The sequence below is a fragment of the Geotrypetes seraphini genome, chromosome 4, assembly GCF_902459505.1.
Source record: "Geotrypetes seraphini chromosome 4, aGeoSer1.1, whole genome shotgun sequence".
Taxonomy (NCBI): domain Eukaryota; kingdom Metazoa; phylum Chordata; class Amphibia; order Gymnophiona; family Dermophiidae; genus Geotrypetes; species Geotrypetes seraphini.
In genome coordinates this window covers 53211759-53238771 of record NC_047087.1, presented here as the reverse complement: position 1 = coordinate 53238771, position 27013 = coordinate 53211759, and the positions used below count along the sequence as shown (strand labels likewise).

Below are 27013 nucleotides of genomic sequence, written 5' to 3'. Positions count from 1 at the left end.
TCAGACCAGTTGTCCATCGTGCCCAGCAGTCCGCTCACGCGGCGGCCCTCTGGCCAAAGACCAGCGCCCCAACTGAGACTACCCTTACCTGCGTACGTTCCGATTCAGCAGGAACTTGTCTAACTTTGTCTTGAATCCCTGGAGGGTGCCCTCCCCTATGACAGACTCTGGAAGAGCGTTCCAGTTTTCCACCACTCTCTGGGTGAAGAAGAACTTCCTTACATTTGTACGGAATATATCCCCTTTTAACTTTAGAGAGTGCCCCCTCTTCTCCCCACCTTGGAGAGGGTGAACAACCTATCCTTGTCTACTAAGTCTTTACCCTTCAGTACCTTGAATGTTTCGATCATGTCCCCTCTCAATCTCCTCTGCTTGAGGGAGAAGAGGCCCAGTTTCTCTAATTTTTCGCTATACGGCAGCTCCTCCAGCCCCTTAACAATCTTAGTTGCTCTTTTTTGAACCCTTTTGCGTAGTACCGTGTCCTTCTGCATGTTCAACTGCCATGGACAACAGAGGCCCGTTACATCATGACTTGGTGGCTTTATCCTCAGTTGCTGTCCTCAGGGATGTCTCTACAGATAGACTCATGGACCACACTGCTGACGGATGCCAGTATAAGGGCAATAGTCCAAGAGGCTCGAATGCCAAGACATCTGGTTGGCGCTGATTCAGTTCCAGCCCTGGTTGTCAGAATGGCGGTCAGAATGTTTTCTGACAATGCGACAGCTATGGCTTACATTAACAGGCAAGGAGGCACCAGGAGTTTCGTCCTCCAGAAGAAAATGAAAGTGCTCTTCCATTGGGCAAAGACTCACTTTCTGGCCATCACTGCAGTTCAGATCGCTGGAGTGCAAAACATACAGGCAGACTTTCTCAGCAGGCAGACTCTACCCAGGAGAGTGGTCTCTTTTGCCTCGGGTGTTTCAGATATTGTTGCCCATTGGGGCAACCCTCCATTTGACCTCATCGTGATTCTTCAGCTGCAGATATGAGCACAGAAGCACTGGGATTGATGCACTGGTTTGAACAGTGGACAAACTTCTTTACGTTTTCCCTCATTGGCCCATGGTAGGAAGAGTCCTGAGAACAGTGGCCAATCATCAGGGATGAGTTATCCTAGTGGCCTTGTCACCCATGGTACGTGGTTACAGGACAATCGCGCGCCAGACACCAGAGCGCCACAGGAAAACTTAGTTTTAAAGAGCTCTGACAGAAGTGTATGGGGGAACCCCCCCACTTTACTGCATACTGTTCACACTGCCGTTGTGGGTGTGGGGGGGGGGTGCAACCACCCCACACACACACATTATATAGAAAACAGAATTTTTCCCCAAAAAAATTGGAAAAAGTTCCGTTTTCTCTATAATGGAGGGTTCAAACCCCCTCCCCCCAACAGCAGCGCGAACACTGTGCAGTAAAGTGGGGGGGAGTACCCACTCACACCCTGCTTTGGAGCTCTTTAAAACTAAGTTTTCCCATGGCGTGCTGGTGTCTTGCGCTGAATTGTCTGCCCTCCATTGTTGGTGCGCTGGTGTCTCGCGCGTGACTGACTATGAACCTGGTTCATTTTCAGTTTAGCCACTCTCTGAGATTTGTCGTTCCAGGGACTCCTCATTCAAGGTTTGAATGTTCTGCATACTTCAGAGTGCTTTGGACTTACGGCATGGTTCTTGAGCACTCTGCTTTGCGCCTTAAGAACTACTCTTATCTGTTTGTATGCACTCTTTCGAAAGCAAAGAAACCAGCCACATTCGCAGCATACCCCAGAGACGAGAACTGGATGAGTGGAAGGCGACAGAGGGTAGTGATCAATGGAGATAGCTCTGAGGCAAGGGATGTTACCAGTGGTGTGCCTCAAGGTTCTGTTCATGGGCCTGTTCTTTTTAACATTAACAATATTGCTGAAGGGTTGTCGGGTAAGATTTGCCTCTTTGCGGATGATACCAAGATCTGCTGAATGGTGTGAATAACATGAAGAAAGACCTGGCAAAGCTTGAATGTAACTCTTCCTCTCTGATTATTCTAGTCCTCTAAATTTCCTCTTCATCCTTCCCTCCTCTGGAGTTCCTTTCTACCCTAACTCCTGTTAACCGTGTCGAGCTTTGCGAATGTAGAGATGATGTGGTATACAAACCTAAGATTTAGTTTAGTTTAGTTTGAAGAATGGTCTGAAATTTGGTAGCTAAAATTTAATGCTAAGAAATGCAAGGTCATGCATTTGGGCTGCAAAAACCTGAGAGAACGGTACAGTTTAGCAGGTGAAGAACTTATGTGCACGACGGAAGAGCGGGACTTGGGTGTGATTGTACATGATGATCTTAAGATGGCCAAACAGGTTGAAAAGGTGACAGCGAAAGCTAGAAAGATGCTAAGATGCATAGGATGAGGTATGGCCAGTACGAAAAAGGAGGTATTGATGCCCCTGTATAAGACTTTGGTGAGACCTCAATTTAGAATATTGTGTACAATTCTGAACGCTGCACCTTCAAAAAGATAGAGAAAGGATGGAGTCGGTCTAGAGGAAGGCTACTAAAATGGTATGTGGTCTTCATCATAAGGTGTATGGGGACAAACTTAAAGATCTCAATATGTATATTTTGGAGGAAAGGCAGGAGAGGGGAGATGTGATAGAGATGTTTAAATACCTACGTAATGTAAATGCACATGAGTCGAAACTCTTTCATTTGAAAGGAAACTCTGCAATGAGAGGGCATAGGATGAAGTTAAGAGGTGATAGGCTGAGGAGTAATCTAAGGAAATATCTTTCCCAATAGATAGGGATGGTATGCTGAACCCCCCCCCCCCATTTCCGGCACCCATCATTGCCGATGTGCCTTCCTGGACCTCATGCTACATGAAGGCTGCATCTTTGACCTTTCTGTAAGCTATCATAAATTAGAAGACATTGTATATTGAATGTATATAGTTAATTAGGGTTTCCCCAGAGTTCCATAGTTTGACTTTTTGCTAATAAAGATTTGTTTGTTCTTTTCCTCTCCATGGCGTGTTTGCGACCTATGTGTTTATATTTATGAGCAGATCAAAGTCTTGTTGAGGAGTCTCCCCGTTCTCCTTCTCCTGTTCTCTCCTGTAGGACTGTTGCTGGCTTTGAAACTAACTGACTGGGGGCAGCAGGGAGAAGGAGGCGGCACTAAAAACAGTAATCAGTATCTCCTGCAATGGACTTACGGGAGTGGATTCAAGACTCTTAGTTCAGCATACCATTCCTATCTACTAGGTAAGACATAAGGTAAGAACCTAACTCTCTTTTTTGTTAAGTGGTATTAGTATTGGCTTTACATTACATTAAGTGGCCTGATGTAACATTTGTTGTGATGGGGTTTTTGTTACACATTTACATATTAGAATGTTTTTTTTCCTAGTTTTGAAGAATTACTTGGACAGCGCTATGACTATTCATCTGGGGCTGAGGATAATTTTGAACGATACCAATATTCACAGACAGGTAAGAATCTAGATATAAGAATCTAGATATAATTTTCTGAAAATTGTTTTTCTAGATTAGCATTTATTTGTGTTTGCTTATTTTCCTTTAAAAAATGTGGGAGAATCTGAGGGATATCTACCTTTTTCTTATTTCAGATGACAAATATAACCGAGATGATCGCAGAGAGAAGTTATACCTGCAATTCTACCAACAGATCCAGAAAGAATATGATAAAGAGAGACCTTCTGACTGTGTTGTTGTGGCAATAAGCAAGGAACAGTCGTAGGTTTGATTTCTATTTTGTGCTGGTTGAGATATGCTATTCTTTTAAACTGGAATAGTATGTATTGGCTTAAACTTCATTTGCATAATGTAGTCACAGTAGTTTGAGGTCATAGTTCAATATGATATGACACACTTTATGCAATCCCCTAGAATACTTAATTCAGAAATTTACCTTAACTCTAGATACAGCAGGCGTAGATTGAAAATTGAAGTACCATGTGTTATGACAACACTACTGCTTTTATACATACTGGTCTGATTCAGCTGATGCACTTTATTTAGGTGGTGAAGCATTGTCAAATCTGTTCTGTGATTCTCACAACCAGTCAGTTTTCAGGATACACACAATGAATATGTATTAGAGCAGTGGTTCTTAACCTTGTTGGAGGTACTGAACCCCACCAGTTTCATATGCGTGTTCACCGAACCCTTCTTTATTAGAAAAATAAAATATGATTTTTACAAATTCAAAACATAGGTATACAGTGAGGGAAAAAGTAATATCAATTTTGAAAACAAAAAAGTTCTCCTATATTTCGAATAATAATAACATAATAATGAAATTTACTGCAAATCAGTGTGACTTCTGCTGTTGCCTCTCAGAGACCAGTTCAGAAATGCGCGGCTTTACCTTGGCAAGTGCCACTCTCATGTCATTTTCGCAACAAAGTCTGTTCCTTTTCTTCGTTTTTATGTCCAGCATCCTCAAAAAGGATTGCTCGCAAAGATATGTTGTAACAAAACAGTATGAAAATTTCCAGAGCTTTCTTAGCAATAACAGGGTACGTTACCAATTGTTGACACCAAAACGTTGAGAGCGTTGTTGTTCTGAAGAGTTGCTATTGAGCCTGGCTCTGCTGAATTTCAATGATTTCATCGAGGTATTCATCATTGACATCTGTTGTCTCAACACTAAACGTGAACGGCTGTCTCACCCATGCTGGATATGACTCTCTTGTAGGGTAGTATCCGTCGAGAGACTTTGCAAGCTCATCTAAGTGCGTGGCAATAGTTTGCTTCAGTTCCGCGGGTACAGAAATGTCACCGATTCCAGATACATCTTCGATCTTACTTACACAGTTGTCTAGCAGGGGAAAGTTTGCGAAGTTATCGTTTTCTGTTCGTCGTTTCCATAATGGTAGCTTTTTTGAAAAGCTTTCAGGTTTTCTTCCGCTTCGACGATGTTGACTCCACCACCCTGCATCTGCTTATTAAGAACATAAGAAATGCCTTCACCGGATCAGACCGAGGTCCATCAAGTCCGGCGCTCCGCTCACGCGGTGGCCCATTTAGGTTCTCTATTATGAAAACCTGAAATTACCGTATCCCTCAATATGATTTGCAAGAAGGTGTATATCCAACTTGTACTTGAAACCCCGAAGAGTAGTCTCCGCCACAACATCCACAGGAAGAGAATTCCAAGCGCCCACCACTCGTTGTGAGAAACAGAACTTCCTGGCATTCGTCCTGAACCTGCTGCCACCCAGTTTCAGGCTGTGACCTCTTGTCCGTGTCGCATCTGAAAATGTTAGTAATGCTGCTTCTTGGTCTATTTCATCCAATCCTTTTAATATTTTAAAAGTCTCTATCAAATCGCCTCTCAGTCTTCTCCTCTCGAGTGTGAACAGTCCCAGTTTCCTGAGGCGTTCTTCATAGCTCAAATTTTTCATTCCTTTGACTAGTTTCATGGCTCGCCTTTGCACCTTCTCCAACATAGTTATATCCTTCTTGAGGTAAGGAGACCAATGTTGGACACAGTATTCTAAGTGTGGTCTGACCATTGCTCTATAAAGTGGCATTATGACTTCTTCCGATCTACTCGTGATCCTGTTCTTAATCATGCCCAACATCCTGTTTGCTCTCTTCGCTGCCGCCGCACATTGCGCTGATGGCTTCAGGTTTCTGTTAATCAGTACCCCCAAATCCCTTTCCTGTTCGCATTTTGCTAATGTTACTTGAGAGCTGCAAAGATATCAGCCATGTACGCTAAAATGAGAATGAACTCAGAATTTTTGAAGCAATCTGCATGACAATGTTGCTGCTCTTGCAAAAGCAGAGCTAATTCCACACGCATGGCAAAAACACGATTCAGCACCTGTCCTCGGGATAACCACCGAACGTTAGAATGGTACAGAAGTACCTCGAATTCAGATCCCATTTCTTTACACAGCTCCTTGAAGATGCAGTGCTTCAGAGCATTATTTAGCACATAGTTCACGCATTCCACAACAATTTTTAAAACTTCTGCCAGTTTTGGAGGCAAGGTTTTTGTTGCCAACGCATGCCTGTGCAGAATGCAATGCGTAACAATGATGTGTGGTGCATCGGCATTCACTAGCGCACCAAAACCGGACTTTCTTCCGAGCATGGCTGGAGCTCCGTCCGAACAAACTGCAGAAACCATATCCCACGAAAGATTGTTGTCTTTGAAGAAGTCATCCACAAGTTTCTTCACATCAGTTGCCTTAGTTGTTGTAAGAGGCTTACAAAATAAAAAATCTTCCTTTATCACGTCATCTTTCACATAGCGCACGAATACTGCAAGCTGGCTTAGATTGGAAATGTCTGTGGTCTCGTCAAGTTGAAGGCTGAATTTTGCTGGGCTTGAAATCAGATCTGCAACTACTTGAGCCAAGATGTCTTTGCTCATGTCCTCTATTCTGTTGCTGATGATGTCATTTGAAAGAGGAATTTCAGATAACTGAACTTCAGCCGCTTTTCCCAGCATGATATTTGCCATCTTCAACACAGCTGGTTTTATGAGTGTTTCACCAATGGTGTGTGGTTTGCCCTGCTTTGCAATCAGGTAAGCAACTTCGTACGATGCTGTGAGGATCTGTTTGTTGATGGGTACAAAGCCGAGAACAGGCAGAGTAGCATTTTCATCGAATCTTGCTCTCTTCACCTTGAATTCAGCTAGCGTTGTGTTCTTGTATTTTCCATCTCCATGCAGCTTAAGGAAGTGTTCCCTTAGTTTTGCCGGAGCTAGACTAGAATTACTCAACTTGGCATTGCAAATCATGCAATTAGGACGCTGACTCCCATCACGTTCTGTTATACATGTGAATCCATATTATATCCGATCACTTTCGTATTTTGCTCGACATAGTTAGTAAGGGATTAAAATATTAAGATAGGTATCACACGACGTACCATCACAACAGTTACAATTCGACTACTGTGCGCATCAAATCCCCTGCAGCACAGATAGGCCAAGCAATGTTGCATGATCACCTGCAGCCAATTATGGACAAGCGGGGCGTATCATCACGAATCATAAGCGCTTCGGTCACGTTTAATCATCTATCAGTTAAATCACAAATTTTGATCAGGAATTGATTGATGTATATAAGGCGTTAGTTACAGATTGATAGATCAAGAAACCGAGTACACGATCAGTCTTGATCAAAATCACTGAATAACTGATAGATGATTGAACGTGACCGAAGCGCTATATGAGTCGGAGGTGTGTTTTGACCTCCGCAGAACCCGCGAGACTGACTCACCGAACCCCTGGGGTTCGGTCGAACCCAGGTTAAGAACCACTGTATTAGAGGAATTAGTGTAGACTGAGCCATCAGTGTGACTGTTTTACTTGTATCCATTGTGGATATCCTGAAAACCTGATGGGGTTTGTAGTGTTCCCAGGTGACATTTGGGAAGTCTTGCAATAGCTGTGGTGGGGGTGGGAATCTATTTTTTTTTCTTTAATAAAAGTTAATGGAAAGCTTGACATGTTTTCAGTTCTAATATTCAGTTTCCTAAATAGTACAGAATATGGATTGGTGATTTGTGTAGCTCAGAATATTTTCCTATTCACCTCTCATAAGGAGGATTAAAAATTCTGAAGTTGAAGTCTTTGGAAAATTTGTTGACAACATTTTAAAGAACAAACCCTTTTTATAATTTTGTCTGGTTATACAATATTTTATTATTCTTTAAAAGAATACCATATAAAGGACAGATTCTTAATTTTCTTTTCTAACTAAATAGGACACCTAACTAAATAGGACACTGATTAACTTTAGGTCTAATTTAAAATATTCTTTTGGAGGAAAGTTCCCACAATTTTTGTTTTTACTTGAGTTAAAATTATGGATAGATTAGACCCATCTGGTTTTGTCATGCAGTAAACTATTTAAAAATACTGAAACAGAAGAACACTACATGTTTGTTTTTTGGGGAAGTGGGGAGTTTGCTAGAAAATTCATTAATATTTGGGAAGAGTATTCCTGTGACATTTGAGAAAACACTATACATGTTTAGTCACTTGTAATCATGGCTTGTTATTAAACAGTTTAAATTCACTTGAAAGATGTATTTGAAGGAAATGCCTCGCACATCCAAGTTCAACACCTGTGCTGGCACAATTTATTTTATTTATTTGTTTAGATTTATATCCCATTCTCCTAGGAGCTCAGAATGGGTTATCACTGACATTCACAATAAAGTTACAGGACAATAAAATTACTGTATAGGCATTCGAAGACGAGACAGGTGAGAAGACGTAGAGAGAGAAGGGGAGGGGGAGCACAGGAAAGGAAGAGGGAAGTGGAGGGTAGAAATGGGGGAGTGGGAGGGGAACAAGGAGTTAAAGGAAGGGAGCAGGGGACAAGGAGAGTGAGAGGAGAGAAAAGAGGTAAGGAAGGGGAGCAGCACTGTTAAATTGAAGAAATGGGTCTTCAGCGTTTTCTGGAAGGTCATCAGCGAGTCTTCAGATCTTATCTGGGCAGGCAATTGGTTCCAAAAACAGAGGATGAAGTAGCTGTATGAGCATTTATGATCTGCTTCCATTTGGAGGGATCTTCCTGCAGGGGATGTATAGTCGTTTCTCGGCTTCAGAGCAGAGCGGGCTGGAGTGAGGGAGTTTGGATGTGATGTAGGCAGGGGTGATGAGGTGGAACTTTTTGTAGGCCGTAACAAGGGCTTTGAACACATGGCATTTGTTAACTGGTAGCCTGTGTTCTGCATGGAGGGCTGGGGAGATGGTAATCAAGGTCATGTAGGAGGCGGATTGCAGAGTTCTAGACTCACTGGAGGCGCTTGAATTCTTGGCGGTGATTCCATTGAAGATGGAATGACAATAGTCCATTCTGGAGAGTATATAGGCGTAGAGGAGTTGGGCTAGGTCAGATTTAGTGATATATGGTTTGATCCTTTTTAGCTGGCGCAGATAGTAGGAGATAAAGACCAGAAAACAATCATTGGAGAGGGTCTATAATAAATAGTGTTCAATAAACATAATGTATAAAAAAACACTGCTTATCTTTACAGTTGAGCATGGGGGTTTGGAAAGTGTTGAGACCTATCTCTGGGGTACACCTGGTGGTGCCAGATCCCTCCACACCACATTTCCTTGCTTGCCCGGGTATGTTTGGCTTTCTGTCCCTTTAAAAAAAATAATATAAATTCAAATTTCCTGCCTCTTTAAGAGTTTTCATAAAAAATGTAAAAAGTACCAAACGCATCTAAGGGAGCTAGCTGTGCTATGCCCTTCATATGGTGAGCTGTAAGCAATGTTTGAACCTTGCCTCTGCTAGCAACTTGGAAACTCCTTACTATAAATGCTGTTTTGTGCCTTTTTCAGGGCTGGTTCCTGTCTCATGGCTGCCCTGGCAAAATCAGCAAAGCACCTCTGCTAGTGTGGGAGCTTGTATGCTAGGGTATGCTTGTATTCTTTGTCAGTGAATCCCATTGACTGCCAGGGTTTTTTTTCCCCTAATTCTGTTTTCGCCTTCAGGTGGCTGAGGGTCCTACTTCTGCCCCGGGGGGGGGGGGGGGGTGTCCCTCTGCGTCCACTCTGGTTCAGCCTCCCTCAGCGCCAGTTTCATCCCCGTCTCGTTCAAGTGGCTGAGATTTTATGTATGGGGAGCAGTGGATGATGATTTTATGTATGGGGAGCAGTTTTCTCTTGATGAAGACCTGGACCCTTGGAGAGACCTCCAGCATCCTCTCGGAAGGAATTGACGCCGCTGGCAGCGGTTTTTTCGGTTCAGTCAGCTGGCGAGGATGTGTCGGTTGTGCGCATCTTTCATTGGGAAGAGCTCCAGGAGCTTATTCTTTAGGTCTTGGTGTTGCATTTATGGAAGATGCGAAGGAGCCTGCGGTGGATCTGCTCAGTATCCCGCTCTTTTCCTATGCATCAGGATATTCAGGAAATTGTGCTTGTGTACTGTAAAGCACTGGAGGTGTCCTTTTGTTTTGCGTGCTCTATGGCTCACCTGTATCCCATTCCAGAGGGGGTAGGGATACCTTGATGTCGCCGGTGGTGGACACAGTGGTCTCGGTCATCACGATGCGGCATGCGGTGCCCGTTGAGGGCGACTCAGCCTTGAGGGACTCTGAAGAGCATAGGATAAAGTCCCTTCTTAAGCAGAATTTTGATGTCCAGGCAGCAATGTGTGGCGGTCTGGTAGCTTGGGCTTGTTTTCGGTGGACCGAGCGTGTTCTTGACCATGAGTCTGATGACTGATCCTTATGGAACAGGAAATAGCCAAAATTTCTCTCGGATGCCATGTATAACCTGTTGTGGGTGTCGACCAAGTCCATGGCTGTTGGTGGTCGCTCATCGTACCTTGTGGCTCCAGGCTTGTTTGGCAGATGCAGCATCTAAGGCTAAGCTTACGAAATTTCCCTTTTGGGGGGGGGGGTCTTTTTTGTTTGGCGAGGATTTGGACAAGTTGGTTCATACCTTAATGGACTCTGAGGTGCCCCTTCTTCCTAAAGACCGTGCCTGCCTGCACATGGTGGCATTGCTCAAGGACATTTTGCGTGATTTCCGCATATATCGCCCTGGTCGAGGGGCAACTTATTTTCCTGCCACTGGGTCTCCTCGGGACCATTTCTCTCAGCACATGCAGTCCTGGGATCCAGTCGAAGGGGACATGATTCCTCTGCCGGTTCCCCTGCCACCTGTTCTGCCAATGACTCCTTGCCAGCACCTCCTTGGTTCCGGTTGGTGCTCTGTTGCGAGACTTTTACCAGGGGTGGGCCGGATCAGTGGGTCCTGGAGGTGATTCGGGATGGTTATGCTCTGGAGTTTTTCCGCTCCTTGCTAGATCACTTTCTCACTTCTCCTTGTTAGATGGCATGGAAGAAGCAGGCCTTTCACCAGACACTTCAAAGATTGCTAGATCTCAAAGTGGTAGTACCAGTGCCTCCGCGGGAATGTAGCATCGGCCGATATTCGATTTACTTCATGGTGCACAAGAAAGAGGGTACTTTTCAGCCCATCTTAGATCTGAAAGGGGTCAACAAGGCTCTGCGAGTTCTGTCTTTTTGCATGGAGACCCTGAAATTCTGGCAGTTCAGCCGGGGTAATTTCCACTTCTCGGGCTTATGTGCGTGTTTGGCATATTTTTGAAGAGTGATTTCCTTTTGCGCCTCTTTGCCTCGCATCTTATCCAGACATGATTCACTTTTTAAGGGTGGCTAAGTTACTTTGGCCTCTAGTGCTGCCTTCAGTTCTGGCCAGGGATCTCAATCTGGTCCTGTCCGTGTTCGTGCACCCTCCCTTTGAGCACCTTTGAGTCCTTCTCATTGAAGGACCTTGCTCGCAAATCAGTTTTTCTGGTGGCCATTACTTCTGTGAGACGTGTTTCTGAGATGCAGGCTTTCTCTTGTAAACCTCTCTTCCTGGAGTTTTCTAGGGAGCTGGTTATGCTGGTCTGTTCCTTCCTTTCTGCTAATGATGGTATCGCCTTTTCATATCAACCAGTCCGTGGTCCTACCGGTCTTGGTTAGCTGGAAGGGCTCTTCAGAACAGAGGCTGTTGCGCAAGTTGGATGTCTATCGGGTCCTTCGCTCTTATGTTCAGTGGACCCAGGAGTTCCGAAAGTTGGATCATCTTTTTGTCCTCTTAGCAGGTCCTCTGAAGGGGGACGGCGCTTCCAAGGCTACCATTGCGCGCTGGATCAAGGAGACTATACTGCATTTCTTCTTCAGATGAAGCCTATTCCAGATTTTTTTAAGGCTCATTCCACTCAGGGTCAGGCAGCTTCTTGGAATGATTCTTCTCTTGTGCATCTAGTGGATATCTGTAGGGCCGTGGTTTGGTCTTCTCTGCATTCCTTTGTGCGACACTACCGTGTGGATGTTCAGATGTGTAATGACGCAGTATTCTGTCAGCGTGTTCTGGTGGTGGCCTCTGAGGATCCCACCCATGGTGGGTACTGCTTTGGTGCATCCCATCGGTGAACTGTACCGGTCTGGAGAGATGCTAAAGAAGGATAAATTAGATACCTGCTAATTTTCTTTCTTTTAGACTCTCCAGACCGGTACATCCCCACCCTGTCTGTCTGCTTTTACGAGATTCACGTGAAGTGTGTGTTTTTGTCTGCGGGTTCTAGTATTTTTATAGGGTTGGGGAGATCAAAAAAACAGCGGCTTTGGCTCAGCTGGTGAGCTGTGGGGACCTTTTCTGAAGGGGTTTTTTCTATACATTTTTCAACAGTATTGCTCTGTTAGTTGTTACTCCTGTTCGGAGTGTTACTGTTATAATTAACACTTCTTAGTTCTGCTTGGGGGCATCTGGGTTCTGACTGGGCTTCTTAGTTCTGTCTGGGTTATATAGAGGGAAGCACAGCTATTAGTATTACAGCCAAAAGTTTTGTCTCAGTCTCCACCTGCTGGTCATGGTGAGCTGTTAAAACTAATAGTGAAAGATGTATATCAACAATCAAAAACAAGTACCTCCACAGGTTGATACTCAAGAGATAAAGCCTAAATGGAGGAAAAGATCTTAGACTCACCACTTAGGGATCATAAATGATTCACCCTAAATATAGTGGTGTTAAGTTTCATTAATTGATCAAAAAACCTCCATCCTATCCTAATAGCTAATCATTAATAAGATATTTTTAAAATTTTTTGTATATAGAGGGAAGCACAGCTATTAGTATTACAGCCAAAAGTTTTGTCAGTCTCCACCTGCTGGTCATGGTGAGCTGTTACCCATCAGTGAACTGTATCAGTCTGGAGAGTCTAAAAGAAAGAAAATTAGCAGGTAAGAACCTAATTTCTTCTTTTCTTGCAGTGGGATACCTCTGATGTGGCTTGAGGGTAACCAGGGCCATGGCCAGGCCGTTGCTCCTGTCTGGGAAGTTAGGTAGCCACAAGGATTCCAAAGTGGATTCTCTTGTCACGGCTGTGACCAAGAAGACTGCACTGCTTGTGGATGGTAGAACTACTCTCAAGAATGTTCAGGGGTCCTCTCTTAAGCTTTCATTTGAGATGGCTGCCTTATGTTTGCAGGTCAGAGGGAATAATTCTTATGCAGCCAGAGCCTGCCTGAATTGGATCCAGAAGGCTTCTTCTGCCGAGGACCTGATTGGTGCATCCCCCTCCTCGGAATCCAGCTTGGCCTATTTGACTGATCTCAAATATGATCTGCTTTGGGCCTTGGCTAAGAAAATATCCTTGGCTATAATGGTGAGGCATTGGCTCATGTTCATACATTGGGCTGCAGCTGCAGCCTCTTAAGTCTAGGCTGATTCACTTTCCCTTTCAGGAGATTATTACTTTTTAGAGAGGATCTGGAGGATTCCAAAGGCCAGCACTTGCCAGAAGTCAAGTCTAAGGTGCTTTTCAGAATCTCTCGAGCACGGAGCACATTTCGGGAGGCTAGGTAGTTTAGGTCCTGTTTCCTAGCATATGTATGTAGGTCTATTTCTAAGTTTCTACCAGTCCTTTTGAGGGGACAGGTATCCCTAGGCTTCTGCCTCCTAGGCTGGCCGATCTGCCCACTCCTCCTAGTAATGGGTGGCATTCCCTTGATTTCTTCACAGGAAAATGGATGTCCTTTCTCGAGGAGTGGGCCGCAATCACATCAGACCAGTGTCTTGGAGGTGATCAGAGAGGGGTACAAGCGGATTTTGCTTGGCTGCTTGTAGATTTTTCTCTGGAGTCACTGCTGGGCAACCTTTTGCGGTTGGGCGCATTGCCGGTCTCAGAGGACAGGGTTGTTACTCTATTTACTTCTTGGTTCTGAAAAAGAGTGGCTCCTTCCTCCCCGTCCTGGACATCAAACATGTAAAAAAGGTCCAGCACGTCTGAATGGAAAATCTGCGCTCAGTCATTGCATCCATTTGACCAGGAAAGTTTCTGACTCCCTGGATCTTAAGGAGGCCTACTTTCACATTCCCATTTGGCCTTCGCATCATTGCTTCCTTCACTTCTCCATGCTCGGAGGGCATTCAGTTCAGGGTGCCACCTTTTGGCTTATCTAGCCCCTTAGAATATTTTCCAAAATGATGATGATTGTAGCCTTCCTTTGTTAGGAGAGCATCCAGGTCCATTCTTACCTGGACGATTTGGCTCATCAGAGCATCTTCATTTCAGGAGAGTGTGCAGGCCACATCTGGGTATACTGATAGATAGGACCCTGAAACCGTCGGCACAATGCGCGGCAGTGGCAAAGCAAACAAATAGAATGTTAGGCATGATAAAGAAAGGAATCGTGGGTAGATCAGAGAAAGTTATAATGCCGCTTTATAGAGCAATGATCAGACCACACTTGGAATACTGTGTCCAACATTGGTCTCCCAACCTAAAGAAGGATATAAAACTGCTGGAGAGGGTGCAGAGATGAGCAACGAAGCTAATAAAAGGTATGGAGAACTTGGAATATGAGGAATGACTTAAGAGACTGGGATTGTTCTCCCTTGAGAAAAGGAGACTGCGAGGGGATATGATCAAGACTTTCAAAATACTGAAAGGAATCAACAAAATAGAGCAGGAAAAAAAAATTATTTACAATGTCCAATGTGACACGGACAAGAGGACATGGACTGAAGCTAAGGGGGGACAAGTCCAGGACAAATATCAGGAAGTTCTGCTTCACGCAACGAGTGGTGGACACCTGGAATGCTCTCCCAGAGGAGGTTATTGCGGAATCCACCGTTCTAGGATTTAAAAGCAAACTAGATGCACATCTCCTTACGAGAGGCATAGAGGGATATGGGTGACTAAAATTATGCCAGGTGTACACCTGGCTAGGCCTCCTCTTTTGTGGATCGCCAGACTTGATGGACCGAAGGTCTGATCCGGAGATGGCAGTTCTTATGTTCAAATTAAAGTACAATTTCAGCAATATTTCCTTATCCTGAAGAAACACAAAAAAAACTAATAATGTGGCCTGACCCTCTATTTCAATATCAGATGAGTTCCTGAAGTGTCATAAACTTGACTATTGGAAAATTTAAGAGTCTCAAATTCAAACTTTTCTGTTGATTCTCCAAGTTTTCAATCTTCCTCAGGAACATCATTTTATCTGAAACTTGTTTAGGAATCAAATTCTTAGTCTCAATCATTGTTTTCTCTAAATTCTTCAATTCTAATTGTTGCTGCTGAAATGATGTCTCCAACAGGGCTATCTTAGAAGTTGAGTTTAAAGTTATTGCTACAAAGTTAGCACATACCGAGTGCAGGTTCTCCAGTGCCGTCCAGATAGAGTCAAGTGTAACAGTCTGAGGTCTGTCAAGCGGCTTGAGGGGGGTAATAACTGCCAGCTTTCCTTTAGCATTTTCTCCAGGTGCCAAACCCTGGATTCCATCTCCCTCCCCAGCGCTTGCTCCCAGAGGTGTAGTGCTCCCAATTAGCTGTGACTCCACACCAAGAGTCGGCGTCGATGTCAGGACTTCCGGGTCAACTTTGGGTCTCAGAAGCGTCTCACCTGATGCACTTGGGGAGCCTTCCAACAATGTCCGGTCCTCCGAAGTTCTTCCGGGCATTGGGGGCATATGTGGTCATCTCGGGCTCAGTGTCAAGTTGCCGTCTAAGTTGAGTCCTTCCCCAAACTCAGCAGCAGATCTGCCCGAACTGGTAGGTTGGACTGTAAACGTTGTCATTACAGTCTGATGCATAGTAGAGCTAACAGAGGCAGGCGGAGGTAATCCCCTCTGTTTCCCACATCTTTTGGGCATCGAGTAAGGCTAGGAAATTTTATTTATTCCAAGAAAATTGCCCCATAGACGGAGAGCACTCAGGTAAGCGTACTGCTCAGGACGCCATCTTGTCTCCACTTTGAAATGGGGAAATTAAGGCAGAAGGGTTATCTGGAATAAGTGATTGCTTTCGTTCCCCCGCCTCAGGAAATTTAATTGCACCATCTAACAAATTGTATTTTGATGGAATAAAACACAAGAGCTCCAAATAGTCATTTTAAAAAAATCTAAATCTAAACTTCTATGATGCCTTGCTGTTAAATGCAGAAACATGTAGGAGAGGATCAAAGTACACTATGTGAACCAAATGCAAAAAGCACCAAGGGCCTTCAGAGTCTGAGACAATCAGGATATTTATTGTTGGACCCAACACAGACTGTTGCAGTGCACTACTATTCGACACATATGTGTTTCGGCCCTATGGTCTGCATCGGGAGTCTTTAGGTTAATGTAAACTTTTTTTTGAGCAATTCAGCTTTAAATAGTATCTTGCTGTAAGATTGTCTTTAGAAAGTAGATAAGGCTTTAACTGTGTATTGCAAAAACGCTGCATTCTTTATAAAGAGTGCAGCATTTTTCCATACACTATTAAAGCCTTTTATCCCAGAACAAGCAGGCAGCATATTCTCAACAGTGGGTGATGTCACCGAGGGAGCCCCGCAGCGGACAGCCTCAAAAGCAGACTTGCTTGAAGATCTTTGTAAGAGCTTCCGAGTGCTGCACTGCGCAAGCGCGAATGCCTTCCCGCCCGAGCTAGGGCACGTGTCTCCTGTGAGGAACCTCAGTTCAACGTTTTCCACGGAGCCGAGAAGTCCTCTTCTTTCAGCTCTGCAGCCTTCGTTGCCTTCTCTCACCGCGGCTTTTGTTATTTTATTACTCACTGTGCTCGCGTTTCATTGTTATTTTCTTTCTTATACAATACTAGTCTTATAGCACGTTACATTAACGGGTGCTAGAATATATGTGTGTGTGTGTCTGTCTTTATTTCTTTCTCTCTCTCTCCTTAGCCTGTTTCTGTATTTCTGTCTTTCTTTCTTTCTGTCTTTCTTTTTCCTCAGCTGTCCACCACCACCCCTTGCCTGCTCCCCACGCAGCCATAGGGAAACAGTGATTTAATTCCCAAAAAGTCACCAAAAGATATCCACCTAAATTTCTGCACACTCCCCCATCTACTAAAACAAAATGGGACCACAATCCATTCATCTTGAGTCAGTTTCAAAATTAGAATGCTGCCTGCACTGAACTGTGAGCAAAAAAAAAAAATTAATGAATCGGGCAATGTGACATGAACAGCAAAATATGTTTTTTCTGAGTGAGTTATTCACTATTAATGGCAAAATTCACTGCAGATCTTTGCACAACAACAAAAATAAATTCCAAAAGACAAAGGTGGAAAAAGTGTTCAATAGTAACTGATTTGGTAATAAATTCTAAGATAGTTTCTTAACAAACTTTCTGTAGCCCTGATAATCAGAAGCTGACTTTTCATCCAAGTTACGGGTAGCAGCAAAAGAATATTAACCTCCATAAAGGGTGCACGTCTCAAGCAATTGGTATTGGAGCCCACTAGGGACCAGGCGTTACTAGACCTAGTTCTCACCAACGGAGATAGCGTCACGGAAGTCTCAGTAGGAGACACACTGGCCTCCAGCGACCATAATATGGTATGGCTCAACCTCAAGAAAGGTTTCCCTAAGACAAACACAGCAACAAGGGTTCTCAACTTTAGAGGCACAGACTTCAACTGCATGGGAGATTTTGTCCATCAGGAGCTACATAAACAAGCAATATCTGACAATGTGGAGGATATGTGGTCGTCTCTGAAGCCCATCCTACACGAAGCAACAGACCGATACATAAAGACAGTAAGTAAACGCAGGAGAAACAAAAGACCCCAATGGTTCAGTAAAGAAATTTCAGACCTAGTTAAACAGAAAAAAGACGCATTTATCACCTACAAACATTTAGGCAGAGAGGGGGCGAAAGAGGACTATCTAGACAGATCTATAGCTGTCAAAACAGCAGTCAGAGAAGCCAAACTCCGAATGGAGGAAGAGCTAGCACGGAAAATTAAGAAAGGGGATAAATCTTTCTTCAGCTATATTAGTGACAGGAAAAGAAACAAAGATGGGATAGTACGCCTGAAGCAATCGGACGGTAACTTTGCGGAATCAGATTCTGAGAAGGCAGAACTACTAAACAAATATTTCTGTTCAGTGTTCACCCGTGAAGCGCCGGGAGCTGGTCCACAGCTGCAGACGGGAGATAACCAGAAAGACCCGTTTCAAGATTTTGAATTTATGCCCAGTAGCGTCTATGACGAACTATCAAGACTCAAAGTAAACAAATCCATGGGACCGGATAACCTACACCCCAGAATGCTCAGGGAGTTAAGGGAAGTCCTGGCAGAACCATTATCTGTTCTTTTCAATCTTTCCCTAAGCACAGGAAGGGTCCCCTTAGACTGGAAAACCGCCAACGTAATCCCACTCCACAAAAAGGGCTGCAGGACAGAGACAGCAAACTACAGACCAGTGAGTCTCACGTCTATAGTGTGTAAACTTATGGAAACACTGATCAAACAGTCCTAGAAACATAGAAATTGACGGCAGAAAAGGGCCACAGCCCATCGAGTCTGCCCATACCAATGACCTACTCCCTGACTTTTACTGCCCTATAGATCCCACGTGAATATCCCATTTTCTCTTAAAATCTGATACGCTGTTGGCCTCAATCACCTGCTGGGGCAGCTCGTTCCAATGATCGACCACCGTTTCGGTGAAGAAGTACTTCCTAGTATCACCTGGAAATTTCCCTCCCCTGATTTTCAGTGAGTGTCCTCTGGTTACCGAGGGCCCTGTAAGACCGTGATATACTTAAAGGTCTCAATCATGTCTCCACTCTCTCTTCGCTCCTCCAGTGAGTACATCCGCAGTTTTTTTAGCCTTTCTTCATACATGAGATCCCTTAGCCCCAAGACCATCCTGGTAGCCATTCGCTGGACCGACTCAATTCTCAACACGTCTTTCCGGTAGTGTGGTCTCCAGAATTGAACACAATACTCGAGATGAGGTCTCAGCATGGATCTGTACAGTGGCATTATGACTTCAGGTTTTCTGCTGACAAAACCCCTACGGATGCAGCCCATCATTTGTCTTGCCCTGGACGAAGCCTTCTCTACATGATTTGCAGCCTTCATATCATTGCTAATGATCACTCCTAAATCACGTTCCACCGCGGTCCTGGACAAGGTTTCACCATTTAGTGTACAAGTTCTGTGTGGATTTTTTTTGCCTAGGTGCATTACTTTACATTTTTTAACATTGAAGCCTAGCTGCCAAGTTGATGACCACTGCTCCAGCTGCCGTAGGTCCTGTGTCATAAAGTCAGGCACACTGCTTTTGCCTACTATGTTGCACAGTTTGGCGGCGTCGGCAACTAGTGATACTTTTCCTCTAAGCCCTTGGGTCAAATCTCCTATGAATAAATTGAATAGAATCGGCCCTAAGACGGAGCCCTGAGGTACTCCACTCGTCACTGCTGACGTTTTGGAGGGGGTACCATTTACCATCACCTTTTGAAGCCTACCATCTAGCCAATCCCTTACCCATGTAGTAAATGTATCCCCTAATCCCATTGATTTTAGTTTGTTCAACAGCCTGCGGTGTGGGACGCTATCAAAAGCTTTGCTGAAGTCCAAATATATCACATCCAGGGACTCCCCGGCATCTAGATGAATGGTCACCCAGTCAAAGAAGTCAATCAGATTAGATTGGCAAGACCTTCCCCTGGTAAATCCGTGTTGGTGTGGATCACGTAAATTTTCCTCGTCTAGAATTTTGTCGAGTTTCTGTTTGATCAGTGTTTCCATGAGTTTGCATACTATGGATGTAAGACTCACTGGTCTGTAATTTTCTGTCTCTGTTCTGCAGCCCTTTTTGTGGAGTGGAATTACGTTAGCTATTTTCCAGTCTAGGGGTACTTTTCCCGTGCGCAAAGAAAGATTGAAGAGCACGGACAGTGGTTCAGCCAGAACTTCACTCAGCTCCCTGAGTACCCTGGGGTGTAGATTGTCAGGTCCCATGGCTTTGTCTACTTTGAGTCTTGAAAGTTCATGGTAGACGCCACTGGGTGTAAACTCGTAATCATGAAACAGGTCATTTTGGCTGTCTCTTATCTGTAGTTGTGGACCAGCTCCCGGTGCTTCACAGGTGAATACTGAGAAGTATTCGTTTAGCAGTTCTGCCTTGGTATTATCAGATTCTGCATAGTTTCCGTCTGATTGCCTAAGGCGTTCTATCCCATCTTTGTTTCTCTTCCTGTCGCTAATGTACCTGAAGAAGGATTTGTCCCCTTTTTTAATATTCCGTGCTAGATCTTCCTCTGTTCGAAGTTTGGCTTCCTTGACTGCCTTTTTGACAGCCTTAGATCTGGCCAGATAGTCTTCTTTTGCCTCCCTTTTCCCAAGATGTTTGTAAGTGATAAATGCTTCTTTTTTCTTTTTAATGAGGTCCGAAATTTCCTTGCTGAACCATTGTAGTTTTTTGTTTCTCCGGCGTTTGCTTACTGTATTTATGTAGCGGCTAGATGCTTCGTTCAGGATGGATTTTAGATTTGACCACATAGTTTCTGGATTGTCAGTTTCTGCATGGTTTTGTAGCTCCTGATGGACAAAGTCTCTCATGTGGTCGAAATCTGCACCCCTAAAGTTGAGGACCCTCGTTGCTGTGTTTGATTTAGAGAAGCCTTTCCTGAGGTTGAGCCATACCATGTTGTGGTCACTGGAGGCCAGCGTGTCTCCCACCGATACTTCCGAGACACTGTCTCCATTTGTGAGTACCAGGTCCAGTATTGCCTTTTCCCTGGTGGGCTCTAATACCATTTGTTTGAGTTGTGCACCCTTAATGGAGGTTAGTATTCTTCTGCTACCACTTGTAGTCGCGGTGAGGGTGTTGCATGTTAAAGTCCCCTAACAGCACTGTGTCACCACTCAAAGTGATGTTCTCTATGTCTTCAATCAATTCCTTGTCTTTGTCTTCCTGTTGTCTCGGAGGCCTGTATATCACACCGAGGTAAAGGCATTTTTCTTTCCCTCTGGCCAGGTTTACCCAAAGTGATTCCCCTGTGTATCTAACCTCTGTGATCCTGGTAGTTTTGATATTATCCTTTGTGTATAGTGCTACCCCCCCTCCTAATTTGCCCTCTCTGTCTCGACGAAGTAGATTGTAGCCCGGTATAACCATATCCCACCCATGTGAGTCTGTGAATCAGGTCTCGGATATCGCTACTATGTCAAGGTCAGCATTCCTTATCTCTGTTTCTAGTTCCAGGATCTTGTTGCCCAAGCTGTGTGCATTAACATACATTGCTCTCCAAATTTGTGATGAGATGCCTATCCCCGTTAGTGTGACTCCTGTTTTTTTTGTGTATACTATGGGCACTTATCTTAGGCTCAGAAGTGTGGGTTTTACTTGTTTCCCCAGGGTGGATCCTTGCTGCTCTGGTATGTATGTGTGAACCCTCCCCCAACTTACCTAGTTTAAAGCCTTCCAAAGTAGACGTGCTAGTCGATGTCCAAAAACTTTCTTGCCTCTCTTTGTTAGGTGTAGTCCGTCAGGTCCCTGTAGTCCTTGTAGCGCCTCTCCGTGGTCTAGGAATCCAAAGTTCATCTCTAAACACCATTCGTGAAGCCACTTGTTGGTCCGATGGATACGCTCTTCTCTGTCTCTGCCTTTGTCTCTTACTGGGAGAATGGATGAGAAGACCACCTGTGCCCCTGTCTGTTTCAGCTTTCTTCCCAGGGCCTCGAAGTCTTCAGGGATGCTGTCTGATGTGTTTCTGGCAGTATCGTTGGTACCTACATGAATGAGAAACATAGGGAAATGGTCAGTAGGTTTCAGAAGTTTGTCTATACTGGTGGTGATGTCCCGGATCCTGGCTCCAGGGAGACAGCAGACCTCCCTTGCCTGCAAATCTGGTCTGCAAATTGGTCCTTCGGTGCCTCGTAGCATGGAGTCTCCGATGACCACCACTCTACGCTCCTTCCGAGGGGGGGGGGGTCGACCAGCGAGAGCTGTAGTCGATGTTCTGTGTTCGGAATCCTCCTGAGCCCCCTCTGTTTCATCCTCGACAGTTCCTTCTTGAAGGACATGAAATCTGTTCTTCAGGGAAAGTTGTGGGGTTGGTGTAGAACTGCCCTGTTTGAGAAAAAGAGAATGGGGGTGGGTTTCTTTGCTTGCCAGTAGAAGAGGTTACCAGCTGCCAGGGACCGGCATCTCCAATTATTTCCTGTATTCTGATCGTTGAATTTAGAGCTGTAGGTTTGAGAGTGCCAAGGATGGTCTTGTTGAGGCTTCGTTCTGTGATATGAGACAGTTCCTGAATGGCATCGTCGATGAAGGCCTCATCCTCCCTGATGCTCCTCAGGAGTTTCACCTCCTCCCTGAGGCTCCGCAGTTCCTGCATAATCTCCTCGCTCGCTTCTACCTGTCTCATCTCCTCTGTCTGCGTAGAGACCGAAGCATACTGTGGGAGGGGGGTGGCCTCGGTCAGCACTGAGACATCTGTTCCCCGCTCAGTGGCACTCTCTGCCTTCTGTGTAGAGTCCTTGGCCATCCCCCGGGTCTCTCCAGATGCTGGAGTGTTGAAATTGATAGTAGTCTTGGCGCTCCTAGTTCTCCCTGCCATTTCAAAAATGAAAAGAAAAATAAATAAATAAAGGAATGTGAGTCAAGGAAAGAGTGTGTTTGCCTGAGTGCTTGCTTGCGTGTAATAAAGGGGAATATCTGCTTTCGTGTGTGGGAAGAGAGGGGTGTTTCTGGCTCAAAAATGGAAGGGCTCTGTTTAGAGAGGAGTGTGTCTGGATGAATGTGGAAGGGCTCTGTTTAGAGGCCCTTCTTGAGGCCCTTCGCAAAGGCGCTCTCGCTAAGGCGAGCGCCTTTGCCGCTCGCCGAACGGCTGCGCGCCATTGGCCCGCCTCCTTTTATGGAGGGGTCCGGCGCCTACTGCTGATGCGTTGGGGGGGGCGGAGCTACTCTCGCCGCTTCCCCGATGCTAAAAAGAAAAGAAAAAAATCCAAGGCTTTTGCCGCTCGCCTCGCCTGCTCAGCACGCCTGCTGGGACTCTCCGCCTGTCCCTCTCAGCCCCTCGCCTGGCGTTTTGTGCAGTGGCGGACCGTCGGCTCGCCTCCTTTTATGGAGGGGCCCGGCGCCTACTGCTGATGCGTTGGGGGGGGCAGAGCTACTCTCACCGCTTCCCCGATGCTAAAAAGAAAAGAAAAAAATCCAAGGCTTTTGCCGCTCGCCTCGCCTGCTCAGCACGCCTGCTGGGACTCTCCGCCTGTCCCTCTCAGCCCCTCGCCTGTCCCTCTCAGCCCCTCCTAGACGAAGAAAAATTGCGTGATCCACACCAACACGGGTTCACCCAGGGTAGATCCTGCCAATCTAATCTGATTAGCTTTTTTGACTGGGTTACTAGACAACTGGATGCCGGAGAGTCACTGGACGTGGTATATTTGGACTTCAGTAAAGCATTTGATAGCGTCCCTCATCGAAGATTACTGAACATGTTTGCTCACTTTTAAATCATTAATATTTCAAACCCCCGCCTTTATTTTTAGAGTTTTAATTCCTTATACTACTTCCAGAACACTGAGATCTCAGGATCAACATTTATTGGCCATTCCCTCATTGAGAGTCATTAATACGAGACGTCTTACTATTTTTTCAGTGACTGCTCCCCAGTCTTGGAATGATCTCCTACTCTATATAAGAGAAGAAAATAATTTAGACAAATTTAAGACTAAGCTTAAAAGTTTCCTTTTTAATGATGCTTTTAGTGAATAAATGATCTTTTAATACATCTTTATCTTACATTTCTTTTTTTTATGTTTGTCTTCCCTCCTAATGTTTTTACCTTCATATATTAAACTTAATACAGATTGTAACCTTTAAATAATCTTCCTGTTGTTTCTATATTTATGAATTTTTTTAATTTTTTTTTGTTGTTGTTTGTTTTTGAAACATTGTATGTCTGTAATAATTTACCTATGTTTTTAGATATCTAAGCATTTTGTATATCGCCTAGAATGTAGATTAGGCGATTAATCAAACTATATAATAAACTTGGAAACTTGGAACAAGCTGAAATCGATAGGATTAGGAGACACTCTAACTACATGGGTTGGGGATTGGCTGAGCGGTAGACTTCAGAAGGTGGTGGTGAACGGTACCCCATCCGAAGCATCGGACGTGATCAGTGGAGTGCCGCAGGGCTCGGTCCTGGGCCCAATTCTATTTAACTTATTCATAAGAGATATGACGCAAGGACTTAGAGGAAGGGTATCACTGTTCGCCGACGCCGCCAAACTTTGCAACATAGTAGGCAAAAGCTTATTACCTGATAATATGACACACGACCTACTGTTGCTGGAACAATGGTCAACTACTTGGCAGCTAGGCTTCAGTGCTAAAAAATGCAAGATAATGCACCTGGGTAAGAGAAACCCGCGTAGAACTTATGTACTAAATGATGAGACCTTGGTTAGGACCACGGCGGAACGCGACCTAGGGGTGATCATTAGTGAGGACATGAAGGTTGCCAATCAAGTGGAGAAGGCTTCCTCCAGGGCAAGACAAATGATGGGATGTATCCGCAGAGGTTTCGTCAGCAGGAGACCTGAAGTTATGATGCCGTTATACAGAGCCATGGTGAGGCCTCACTTGGAGTACTGTGTTCAGTTTTGGAGACCACACTACCGAAAGGACGTGTTGAGGATCGAGTCGGTTCAGCGAACGGCCACCAGGATGGCCTTGGGGCTCAAGGATCTCACGTATGAAGAAAGATTAAAAAAATTGCGGCTGTATTCACTTGAGGAAAGAAGAGAACAGGGAGATATGATTGAAACATATAAGTACATCACGGGATGCATCGAGTCAGAAGATGATATCTTCTGGCTCATGGGACCCTCGACCACCAGAGGGCATCCGCTGAAAATCAGGGGAGGGAAGTTTCATGGCGACTCCAGGAAGTACTTCTTCACCGAAAGAGTAGTGGATCATTGGAACAGACTCCCACTCCAGGTGATAAAGGCCAGCAGCGTGACGGATTTTAAGAGAAAATGGGATACTCACGTGGGATCTTTAAGGGAGTAAATTCAGGGGAGGGGATACTTGGAATGGGCAGACTTGGTGGGCTATAGCCCTTTTCTGCTGCTTTTTTCTATGTTTCTATGTTATGCTTTTGGCCTTCGTACAGTTTCAAAACTGCCACTGCCACCCCCCCTTCCCGCGGTCCCGACTACGAACCTGGTGATTCCAGCAGCATGTGCAGCAGTCTACACAGGCTGCTTCGGGTCCTTCTACTGCCCTGATTTACTCTGGCACATCTCTGATGACATCATCAGAGACGCGGCAGAGCAAATCAGGGCAGAAGGGCCCGAAGCAGCGTGTGAAGACTGCACACGCTGCTGGAATCACCAGGTTCGTAGTCGATACCGCGGGAGGGAGGGGGCAAAGGACTCTGCAGCCACCGACAGCCACCGCTGCGGTCTGCAGCTGCCGACAGCCACGGCGGCCGACAGCCACCGCTGCGGCCTACATCACCTCGGGGGGGATCCTCACGCATGCGCACTCCTACCTGCAGTGCCCTACAGCACACAGGAAACGGGCGCACGCAGGTGGGAGTGCGCATGCGCGCTTAGGGCTTTATTATATTAGATTTAAAAAAAAATAATAAATAATTTTTTTTCTTTTTCTTCAGGCAGCGGCCTTATGGCTTAGGCCTGGCCACTTACCTCTTCGGTACGTCGGGCTTCGTTTTTTCCTATGTCTCGGCCTCTAACCGGGTTCAAAAAGTGTAGCCAGTGCAACAAGACCCTTTCAATCACCGATCCTCATAGTCTGTGTATTGTTTGGGTCCCGAACATTGTCCTGACGCTTGTTCGCGCTGTGCTACCCTCCAACCTCGGGCCCTTCGTCGGCGCCGTGCCAAACTCCTTCAACTTTTTGGCACGATGGACCAGCCGACTGACAAGGTCTCGACCTCGGCTTCGGGGACGGCCTCGACCTCAACTCCAGCTTCTGCCTCCACCAAGGCCTCGACCTCGACTCCTTCGGCCTCGAAGGCCTCGGCGGCAGCTCCTCTGAAGACCTCGATGGGTAAGTCTCCTGTCTCTCCTTCAGGTACTACTCCTAATTAGCCTCCAGTCACAGGCATCCCAGGCCATATCTGCCGGCCTACCTGCCTCGACTAGACCTCCAGCTAAGCATGCCTCCAAGCATTGGGAATACTCAACCTCGAGGTCGCCCTCCTTGGAGCGCACTTCTGCACCTTCGAGACCTGATCCTTTTGTCTCGGTGCCCATGTTTGAGGACATGTTAAAAAAGCCATTATGACCACGCAGATTTCCTCGATCATGGCTCAACTCCTTCTGTCCTTGACCCTGCTTCCTTTGAGCCAGCCTGAGCGGCAGACTGAAACCCTGATGGAAGCACCTAGAGGCAAGCCTCAGAAGTCTCACCGGTTCTCATCCAGTGACTCTTCACCTACCCCTCGGATACAGTCTCCTCCACCTCGACTGAAGCATCGCTCGAGGCATTCGAAGCATCTCGCTTCCAAACTTCCTCAGGAGACATCTCTACAACAGAAATCTTCGCCTTCTCTGGATACTGAGACTTATTTATCCAAGGCTACTGAGACTTCTTCCAAATCTAAACATAAGTCTCGCAAAGCTATTACACCGGCTGCTTCTCCTCGAAGTACATCGAGGTCGAGGACTCCTCCATCGAGACCGCCTCCGAGGGAGACTTCTCCTCCTGCCTCGACTCAATCTGTTCCTTGAACCCCAGGAACTTCACCATCGAGGGTTTTGAAGCGCAAACATTCACTGACTCCTCCTCACGCAGGTAGTGCAGCTTCCTCAATCACTGTGCGCTTGGACTCTGAGCCTCTGTCTCAGTATTCCAGAGAGGCTTCTCCCTCCTACTCAGTAGTTCCTTGGTCTCGCACTCCTTCTCCTGAAGATGCCTTGGCCTCGAAGTCTGCCTCTTTTGCCAGGTTTGTCTTCGACAACCGTGGTACTCCCTTCTACTTCAGCTCAGCACCAGGGAGCCTCTGCTTCTACCAGTTTTTCCCTCTCTGCTTACTCAGAGTCAAGGATCCTTGCTACATCCCAACCTGTAGTCTCTACACTTAACAGCTTGGTACCTTTCAACCTAACAGACTCTATACAGTTCTCTCAGTCTGTACAAGATATTTTGGTAGCTTCCAGAAAGCCGTCCACTCGACAGTGTTACGGCCAGAAATGGACTAGATTTTTTGCTTGGTGTTCCACTCGCCA

General features: G+C 45.4%; 1 protein-coding gene across 1 annotated transcript in view; it reads left to right on the top strand.

Annotated features, from left to right (window-relative positions):
- LOC117359040 (nuclear receptor coactivator 5-like) overlaps positions 1–27013 on the top strand; it is a 149525-nt gene that overhangs the window by 39971 nt on the left and 82541 nt on the right. The window contains exons 5-6 of the mRNA XM_033941143.1: positions 3384–3466; positions 3604–3730. Coding sequence (XP_033797034.1) covers positions 3384–3466; positions 3604–3730 — 210 coding nt within the window. The remainder of the gene's footprint in view (positions 1–3383; positions 3467–3603; positions 3731–27013) is intronic.